The sequence below is a fragment of the Notolepis coatsorum genome (genome assembly GCF_963971535.1).
Source record: "Notolepis coatsorum genome assembly, chromosome: 11".
NCBI classification, from domain to species: Eukaryota; Metazoa; Chordata; class Actinopteri; order Aulopiformes; family Paralepididae; genus Notolepis; species Notolepis coatsorum.
The window spans coordinates 11,375,304-11,384,859 of record NC_140175.1 but is presented as its reverse complement, the minus strand read 5'-3'; the positions used below and the strand labels follow the sequence as shown (position 1 = coordinate 11,384,859).

Here is a 9,556-nt window from a genome sequence, read left to right as displayed (position 1 = left end):
TGAGCACAGTCACACCTGTCGGAGAGAGTGAGCACAGTCACACCTGTCGGAGAGAGAGAGAGAGAGATGGAGCACAGTCACACCTGGCGAGAGAGAGAGAGAGAGATGAGCACAGTCACACCTGTCAGAGAGAGAGAGAGAGAGAGATGAGCACAGTCACACCTGTCAGAGAGAGAGAGAAGCACAGTCACACCTGTCAGAGAGAGAGAGAGAGAGAGAGAGAGAGATGAGCACAGTCACACCTGTCAGAGAGAGAGAGAAGCACAGTCACACCTGTCAGAGAGAGTTTCAAGTTTCTTTAATAGTGGTCATACAGAAGTACAGAATACTTTCATACAAAATGCTTCTTACTGTTACGCTCCAGAGACTGTGCAAGACAAGATAGTATCAAATAACATAGTATAGCATGTAATTTAGAAGAAGAAAATGAGGTCACAGGTTCGGTATAGACATGAGAGATGAGCACAGTCACACCTGTCAGATAGATAGAGAGAGAGAGAGAGAGAGAGAGAGAGACACAGACGAGCACAGTCACACCTGTCAGAGAGAGAGAGAGAGAGAGAGAGAGAGAGAGAGAGAGAGAGAGAAGAGCACAGTCACACCTGTCGGACAGAGATGAGCACAGTCACACCTGTCAGATAGATAGAGAGAGAGAGACACCACCACCACTGGAACCCGAACGGCCCTTATACACATATTACGCTTTTTCTTTTGGTGCAGTCAGTCAGTGTAATTAATGAACAGACAAGGAATTCACTTTTTAAACAAATTTAAATTTGCAATAGGCTGCTACTCGTTTACCGTCGGTCAATTCGGTGTGGAGCGTCTTGAGTGGGGGATACACTTTAACACCTTTACTACCACACTACAGAAGGTCAACCCTTCACTACCACACTACAGAAGGTCAACCTTCACTACCACTACAGAAGGTCAACCCTTCACTACCACACTACAGAAGGTCAACCCTTTACTACCACACTACAGAAGGTCAACCCTTCACTACCACACTACAGAAGGTCAACCCTTCACTACCACACTACAGAAGGTCAACCCTTCACTACCACACTACAGAAGGTCAACCCTTTACTATCACACTACAGAAGGTCAACCCTTCACTACCACACTACAGAAGGTCAACCTTTACTATCACACTACAGAAGGTCAACCCTTTACTACCACACTACAGAAGGTCAACCCTTCACTACCACACTACAGAAGGTCAACCCTTTACTATCACACTACAGAAGGTCAACCCTTACTACCACACTACAGAAGGTCAACCCTTCACTACCACATACAGAAGGTCAACCCTTTACTACCACACTACAGAAGGTCAACCCTTTACTATCACACCACACTAGGGGTGTAACGGTACACAGAAACCACGGTTCGGTACGTACCTCGGTATTGGGTCACAGTTCGGCTGAGTTCGTTACAACAGAAACAAAATATTTATAATAATTATTATTAAAGGGTTAATATAATCTTTTTGTAATTTCTTTTTAACTTTTTTTTATTTTTTTTTTAAATTTATATTCTATTTATGATAATTATTATTATTAAATAGAATACTTTTCTATAGGCTTGCCGTGGTAATTAGTGATACTGGTGTCATTCTGTGTTCAGGCATCCACTTGTTTCAGTTTCACGACGAGACGACTAGAGAACAGATGACATATTACAACAATGGCAGAGGATTATTTGGATTTAAACACAGTGGAGCTCAGATGATCTGCCCGGAAAAGTTTGTTTCTTCTTTTATTTTGATTGTGCCTGTGAGTCCGCGGGGGAGAATGTTGATGTGTTTGTTGGCGCGTGTGTGTCGGCGACGCGTGTGTGTTTCTTTCCATTGGTTTCATTTGGTTAACGTTATTGGGCGCACAAGAAAACGAAAGAAAACTGTAATGACCCTGCAGCTGTTCCAATGTAAATGTTCTCCTCCGTGCACTTTTGCCGCTCTGAAGTCTGACTCGGTGTGCCCGGCCACGCGCGCTGTTCTCGTGGAGTGCCTGCATGTGGGTGTGTTTGTAAAAAAAATTATTTAAAAAAGTATATATATATATATATATTTTTTTTTATATAAATGGAAATGTATGGTTGAAACATGCAAACGTTCAAACGCACACACACTAATAAGCATTGGAGGCTTTTAACCAGGGCCGGACTGGGGAAATCATTCAGGCCAGGAAATATAGTGCAAAATATAGCCCAGTCAGGCCACTTTTTAAGCAGGGGTCTGGGGGTCTCCCACCAGGAAATGTTTTGTTACAAAGACTTAATTTCTGCATTCTGGTGCAGGATTTTTTAAATTGTACCCTTTAAATGCCAGTGTTTGTGATGGCATCACAAATTATTGTTAAAAAACAGGCTAGCATATGTATGATTAGCAACACCACTGATTTTGATGGATTTTCTGTTTTTTGTAATGTCAGATTGAAAAAAATACAATCTTTTATTCAACTTCAGCCCTGATCATAACACCACATTTTCATTTTATAATTCTAACCCTTTACATGCCAGTGTGTGTGATGGCATATATTTTCAATATATCAAATGCAAAGTAGATTTGTCTGGGGGGATTATTACAGGCTAGCATGTGTCAATGATTAGCAACAACAGTTTTTGTAAGGGTCCCGCCTCCACCAATCACATGCGGCTCCCTTGTGTGTGTGTGAGGCGAGAGAGAGAGAGAGAGAGAGAGAGAGAGAGAGAGAAGAGAGATTCTCCAACTTGTGTGAGTTGCAGTGATCTCCTGGTTGTTCCCCATCTAGGTTATCTAACTATTGCGCTGCTGCAACTAGAAAAACACTGGCCTGGCCTGCTTCTAAGTTCAGTGGCCTGACTGCATACAAAAAAAAGATTTTTTTTAATCATCTGGCGACCCCCCCGCGGCGGCTCGCGATCCCCACAGTACACTACGTTCCTTGAGCAGAATCTCAACACACCTGAACTCACCTGGAGGCTCAGCTGTCTCTCGTCTCACTAGAGAACCTGTCTGACCGCATGTTTCCTTCCATTCTGTCTCTTTCTGTCTCTCCCTGTCTCTCTCCCTCTCTCTCTGTCTCTCTCTCTCTCTGTCTCTCTATCTCTTTCTCTCCTCTTATGTCTCTCGTCTCTCACTCTTATCTATCTCTTATGTCTCTCTCTCTCCCCCTTTGTCTCTTTCACTCTGTCTCTATATCTCCCCCCCCCCCCTCTTCTTTCTCTCTCTCTCTCTCTCTCTCTCTCTCTCTCCTCTCTCTCTCTTCTCTCTCTCTCTCTCTCTCTCTCTCTCTAATTCAATTCAAAGGGGATTTATTGACAGGGAAACATACGAAAACAATCAAACAATCTCTCTCTCTCTCTCTCCAGGTGGACTATGGCACACCAGCTTGATAGACAAGAACCTAGTGGACTTCTTCGTGCCCTTCCTGCCCCTGGAGTACAGACACATAGTCCAGTGTGCCATGGCGGAGATGGAGGCCAAGGGCTTCCACCCGGACCCGGAGGTGGCCGACCAGGTCGCCCGAGACCTGGTGTACTTCCCCAAGTCCGAGAGGGTCTTCTCCGTCAAGGGCTGCAAGACCATCGAGAGCAAGATAGACTACTACATATGAGCCTCTGCCCTCCCCCACTGGGGGGGGGGGGGGGGTCGCCGCCTTCTGTGCTCTCAAGACTCTCGGGAGGTCGAGCTGACTGAACTCTGAAGGGTCCGTACGGAGGTGTCTGACCTCTGACCTCGGCTACGAGGAGAAACGCTGGACGACAGGGCTCCTGAGAGAGAGAGAGAGAGCGCGCCATAGTAACTGAATGAAAAAGTAATGAACACTGTCCTGGGCACCGGTCAAGGTGCTTGATCCCTGTTTTTATATTATGATCTTATTGAGAATCGTGGAAGATAATTTCTTTTGTTGTTGTTCTTTTTCAGGGAATGAGCTCAAATGAAGACTAGTTATTAGAAACCTGATAGGGTGTCCTTGTCCTTTTGTGTCGTAGAGAAAATATGGCATGTAGCTATACTGTGCTGCGTCTGTAGTGTACCGACTAACTTGGATCTGTGTATTTTACAAGTCATTAATTTATTCGGTTTACCAGAAACGTCGGCCTTAATCCTTATTGTCTGTAGAAATTTTTTTAACCAGCAGAAGCTATATTTTACTTTGTTAAAATGTTCAACCCATGTACCTAGGGTGAACAGTCATCCGCCATTTCTTTGCTTTGCACGGGGTGTCTATAGTGGAGGTCACACATATAGTGGAGGTCATTTGAAGACCTAACCCAAACATTCTAAGTCTTACGAGAGATTGCAAAACTATGCCAATGTGACCCAAATATAATTTTTTATGTCTTGACCGTTGCCATTGTGTCAAAAAGTCAAAGATGGTTACAGATCCGTACAGGCATGCTAAAGTTCAAGGCTGATAACCCTTAGAACTCATTTGGAAGTATGCAAATAAGTAAACAAATATTCTACCAAAGTGAAATATCGCTTCAATTTTACTCGCCAATCACAATGTGGACATTTCAGACTTTACATATTGTTACTGTTCAGGTTAAATGTTGTAACTATCACGATTGAATAAGATGTTTTCATACCATTGACAGAATTAGATGGATTTTTTATTTTTTTTTAATTCCTTGCCAGTTATGAACTGCATTTATATAATGGTAACAGTTAAATCCACGATGATAACCTTTTTATTGGAAAACGATATACTGTGCCTTACCGTTACTGTACAGTTGCTATTCACATCCCAAATGACAATTAAATAAAATAATTTGGCTATAATCTTATCATTAGAATACATCTAAGTGAAAATATGTATGAAATGTTGTCCTAATAAATCCAGTCATTTAAACTGTTAACATGCTGTGAAGCCACTATAGTCTTGCCAATCTTATAATAACTTCAGTCACACTCAAAGGTTGCAAGTCTTTCATTACAATTATTTAATCCAAAGTAAAACGATCAGGTTAGATTCTAATTGATTGTCATCATAACGAAAAGAAATTAGGCATCCAACCAGAGTGCAAATGTAGCAGTAAAGTGCAACAGTAATATACAATGTACATTTTATACACATTAAACTGGGTATAAAATATATAAATGAGTACTACTGACTGAGTAATGGTGCTAATCAGATGTATGTGCATAGTTGTAACTTGTATTAATATGTACAGTGATACAGGTATAAAGACACTGGTAGTACATCATACATCAGATGTGTACAGAGTTATATGGGTTATATGCAGGTGTATACGTAGGTTTATAGAAGGATTGTATGCAGGTATATTCAGACAAATATGTATTGATTGATTGATTGAAAAGTTTATTAACAGATTGCAGAATGGGTACAGTACAGTAACAGCTCAATACATACAATTGTTAAGGGGATGCAGACCAGAGAAAGACTTTCGTCTTGTTTACATCAGGGTCCCCCATTTTCAATTCATCATAACATATATGACATACAGATAGACAGTATATATACAGTATATGCGATAAATGTATATATATGGTATACGGCACTATTGTACATTATATACAGAGGTATGTGGGTAGACTATAGTATGAGGTAGGTAGTTATGATTACAGTGTAGGGCAGTTGTAGACCGTGAAAGCAGTAGGTAGGTATACATTTAGTATAGGCAAAACTATTGTTTGATCTTGAAATGAAGGATATGTCTTTCTGTGCCAATCGTATAGGTTGCCTCTTAACCCTTGCACTACAAAATGGTTAACCCTTTCACTGGGAAAATACAGAAGGTGCCACACGACAAAGGGTTAACCCTTTCACTACCACACTACAGACGGTTAACCCTTTCACTACCACACTACAGACGGTTAACCCTTTCACTTCCACACTACAGACGGTTAACTCCACTATTGTTTTTAGTGGCCTCTGCACAGTCGGCATAGTAGGAGATGTTAGGGTCCGTTTTCCTACCTTCTGCCTTTTATCCCTGTACAGTGAGAAACAACCTCCACATACTTGAAAATGGCACAAGCTTGATAATCCACCACTAACAAACACAAAGCATTTGTTTGGCTTTGTCACATTTTCTCTGTTTTATTCCTGTGTCATTATTATTCCCAAGTATTACTGCGTTGAGCTTTTTCTCATCGGTGAGCTTTCAGAGACAACTCTCGTCGGACCAGAGACTGTTATGTTGTGAAAGATTAGACTTTTCACCTATAATCACATTCTATAATCACAAAAATTCTTGGGGGCCAGCCCAGCTGTCGGGAGATTAAATATATATGAATGTTTTTGTATTCAAGTCATCGTTTTTTAAAAGCTACCAGGAGCTTTTTTGGAACGCGGAATAATTTCAATTGGCGCGCAAGTGTAGCCTCCAGTTTAGTGTTGTGTGTGTTGTTTTTTGCTAGTATGGACGTGAAATTGGTATTAAATTGTGCCCTAAGTGGTATTAAAAATCCTAACTTGCAGATACCATGACTAACATATCACACCAACAGAAGGCCCTCTGTCCCAGGCTGTGTTACTCGTTACGCACGAGATATGAATAGAGTTCCCTGTCGTAACTTGGGGAATAGCATCATATTCAAATATTGCATATACAGTACAGGTGACCATTTAGCAATATTTAATCACTGTATAGATTTTTGTATTGTGATTTTGTTACCCCACCTTTTTAAAGAAATCATCTGGCGTACCCCTCGCAGTACTCCAACCGAGGCCTAGTAGGCCCAATACCTCCTTTAGTCATGAATCACCATCTATGTGTGGCCTCTCTTAAGGCCTGGTAGGCCCAATACCTCCTTTAGTCATGAATCACTTCTCTTTCAAGGCCATCAAAGAGTGGAACAGGCTTCCTAGTGACATAACAAATTATATAAACTATGATAACTTTTGCTCACGAAAAGATTTCTCCTGAGTCACCAATGTTGCCAACACTAGGTGGTGCTGTCTGACCTCCTTGTGTATATAGACGATTACACAAGGGACTCAGTTACTTTTACTTTGTACTTTTGAATTCTGTCTTGTATTTTAAGCGTCAAGAATAGATGATTATGTTTGGCACTGGGCTGTGTGTATGTTATGTTGCATTTCTACGTGTATGTATTTTGCACTCTTTATGCTGTGTGTCCTGTGCATGTTGTTGTGTGGCATTTTTTTTATACGTGTATATATATATTTTGAACTCTTGCACTGTTTCTATTTCATGTGTTTTAGATAAGACTACAGATGGAAATTAGCTTCTGCTAAATCTGGTGCAAACATATTTTCATGTAACTTATTGTAAATGCACATTGGGTCTCATTCCCGAACGGATTTACGACCAAAAATGTCCTCTTAGGCAGATTTCTGCCCATTTAAGACATATTAGGGCTGGTAGCGCGATTCCCCAAATTTTCCTGAGATCAGATTTGAGCGTGGCTGAGATCAGATTTAAGAGTGCTGAGGAGCACACTTAGATTGATTGACTAATTGAACATTTTATTAACTTGACAGACTGTGTTCTCAAGAGGCTAAATCAACTTAATTCCAGTAAAGTGACAGGATTAGATCAGATGCATTGCCTGCTAGGTTTCTTAACGACGCAGCAGAGAGCATCACACCTGCTATTACCCACCTAATCAATCTCTCCATTGAGCATGGGAAGGTACCAGCAGATCTAAAGAGTGCTAAAGTAATCCCACTCTATAAGAAAGGTTATAAGTCTCTCACAAGGGTAACTATAGACCAATTAGCATTTTAAGTATACTATCAAAAGTCATGGAAAAAATCATTCATGAACAGATCAAGTCAAGTCAAGTCAAGAGTTTTAATTGTCACGGCATACAGGTATACAATGAAATGCGGGTGGTCTTGCCCGCAACAATGTGCAATACAGTGGTACATATAATAGAATCCAATAAAAAAACAACATTGTGCAGTAAACAGGTAACAGGTAACATGGAGTGACATCTCGGTATCTGTACATAGTTATTTACAGAGCATATGGGACATGCTAGTTAGCTTTGGTAGTGCATATTTAGTGCATATTTGCAATACATATTTAGTGAGTTAACAATAACCTATTTGAGCATCAGTCAGGCTTTAGACCATCTCATTCCACTGAGACTTGTCTGGTGTATTTGACTGACTGCATCAGAAAGGAGATTCATGCAAAGAAATTCTGTGGAATGATCATGTTGGACCTACAAAAGGCCTTTGATACGGTTGACCATAGTGTCCTTTTATTTAAATTGAAGGCGATTGGGTTTAGTTGGTCAGCGTTGAACTGGGTCACCTCATATCTATCAGGCAGGTCTCAGATGGTAGATGTAAACGGGACCTACTCCTCAGCCAAGGCCATCACCTGCGGGGTGCCTCAAGGGAGTGTCCTGGGGCCTCTCTTCTTTCTCATTTACATAAATGATATGAAGAATGCCTGTTCATCAGACCTTTTTTCAGACAGCTCAAAACAAATTAATGAGAGTAGTCCTTAAACTACCTCCACGCACTCACCTAGGGCCAACTTTCTTTAGGCAACTAAACTGGCTTCCGGTCAATAAAAGGGTAATTCACATCAAATTAGGTCTCACACACAAGATAGTTCAAAATACAGGTCCGAAATATCTATCTAATTATTTTAATCGATTCCGTGACAATCATTCATACTCCACTAGAAGGAGCAGTACGGATTTTATTCTGCCAAAATTTAACTCCCTAATGGGCACAAATACATTTTTATATTCTGCAGCACTGGAGTGGAACAAGCTTCCAGTGGCCCTGAAAAACATCGAAGAGGGGGGACGTTTTAGACGTGCCACAAAGAAATGGCTAGCCAGTGAAGTATAGAATATAGGAAGGAGAGGGTAGGGAGTGCTTTTATTGTAGGGGTTGCTATTATGTTTTATTCTGTTTTTTATTATGATGATCTATGTTTTATTATGATGCTCTATGTTTTATTATGATGCTCTATGTTTTATTATGATGCTCTATGTTTTATTATGATGCTCTGTTTTAGTATGTTTTATTATGATGCTCTATGTTTTATGATGTCTGTCCATGTTCAAAATCAGGGACCATGATGGAAATAAGTGCTTGCACTTTCTCATGTTTTTATCCCTTGGATGCTGTCTTTTACTCCACAATAAAAATCAATCAATCAATCAATCGATTCCTTCATGTTAACGCTACAGGCCTCCTTGGAATTAATTACTTAATCATAATTAAAATAAATATGACAATATTTGTACGATAAGAAATTACGCATTTGATGTCGGAAAAATAAATAATATGGATTCATCTGATCACAGGGCAGCTGGATTAACCATATCTGAACCAGCTATTTTGGACAAATGTATAATTACTTTAATTACTCAGATATTCAAACACAATTATGCAATTATTGTGAAATGATTGAAAATAATAATTATTTAATGCCTTCTGTGGAATTTGTATTTCTTATTTGTTACACATCTGTTTTAATGATTAATTATATACATTTGAAAGAATGCAGGTCAACATGCAATATATCCCATTGATTGGTATACAATGGGACAAACCTTTGTTTGATATAGCTATAAACCTGCATTCCTTCGAATATATCATTAATCAATTAA

General features: G+C 40.1%; 1 protein-coding gene across 1 annotated transcript in view; it reads left to right on the top strand.

Annotated features, from left to right (window-relative positions):
- LOC311236692 (torsin-1A-like) overlaps window positions 1-5,014 on the top strand; it is a 92,965-nt gene extending 87,951 nt beyond the window's left edge. Inside the window, exon 5 of the mRNA XM_084324416.1 lies at window positions 3,352-5,014. Coding sequence (XP_084180542.1) covers window positions 3,352-3,596 — 245 coding nt within the window. The 3' untranslated portion in view covers window positions 3,597-5,014. The remainder of the gene's footprint in view (window positions 1-3,351) is intronic.
- The last annotated feature ends 4,542 nt before the right edge of the window (window positions 5,015-9,556 follow it).